A 544-nucleotide genomic window follows, 5' to 3' on the forward strand; every position below is an offset into this window, starting at 1 on the left:
TACGTTCAAAAGCCATAGCTATATCCAATGCGACGGCTACTACATACTCTTTGTTCTGGAAAGCGGACAGCACTTCTTGCTCTAACAACATCAAGTTATCCATCGTTGTTCTATGCTGACGATTGCCACTCTGAAATGGATCGTTTAATGTCTCGTTATTATTCACCACCCAATTTAGACGCTTGTTGATCATCCGCTCCATAATTTTATTCATACAACTGAGTAAAGAAATCGGTCTGTAATTTTTGGCGTTTAATTTATCTCTATTCGGTTTTAATACGGGTACCACAACAGCCGTTTTCCAGCAGTTCGGAAACTTTCCAGTCGACCAAATTATGTTAAAAACTTCCAAAAGTTTTTCGAGTGCATCATAAGGCAGTTTTATTATCATCTGATATGAGACTTTGTCGATACCGACTGCAGAAGATCTACAACCCTTAAAGGTAGATGTGAGTTCCGTCATATTAAATGGGAGGTTATACACACATTGCTCGGTATTTTCCGGGGGCGAAATCTTCAAGGCCATGTCTGACTTCAATTTTTT

The 544-nt window shown here is 39.2% G+C and overlaps 1 protein-coding gene across 2 annotated transcripts in view; it reads right to left on the reverse strand.

Annotated features, from left to right (window-relative positions):
* LOC113471980 overlaps positions 1-538 on the reverse strand; it is an 11,936-nt gene extending 11,398 nt beyond the window's left edge. The window contains exon 1 of one of the 2 annotated variants that reach the window (XM_026831496.1): positions 23-538. In XM_026831496.1, coding sequence (XP_026687297.1) covers positions 23-526 — 504 coding nt within the window. In that variant the 5' untranslated portion in view covers positions 527-538. The other variant, XM_026831497.1, reaches the window with a different exon arrangement.
* Positions 539-544: the final 6 nt, after the last annotated feature.

Source organism: Diaphorina citri, unplaced genomic scaffold (genome assembly GCF_000475195.1).
Source record: "Diaphorina citri unplaced genomic scaffold, Diaci psyllid genome assembly version 1.1 scaffold3486, whole genome shotgun sequence".
Lineage (NCBI taxonomy): Eukaryota > Metazoa > Arthropoda > Insecta > Hemiptera > Psyllidae > Diaphorina > Diaphorina citri.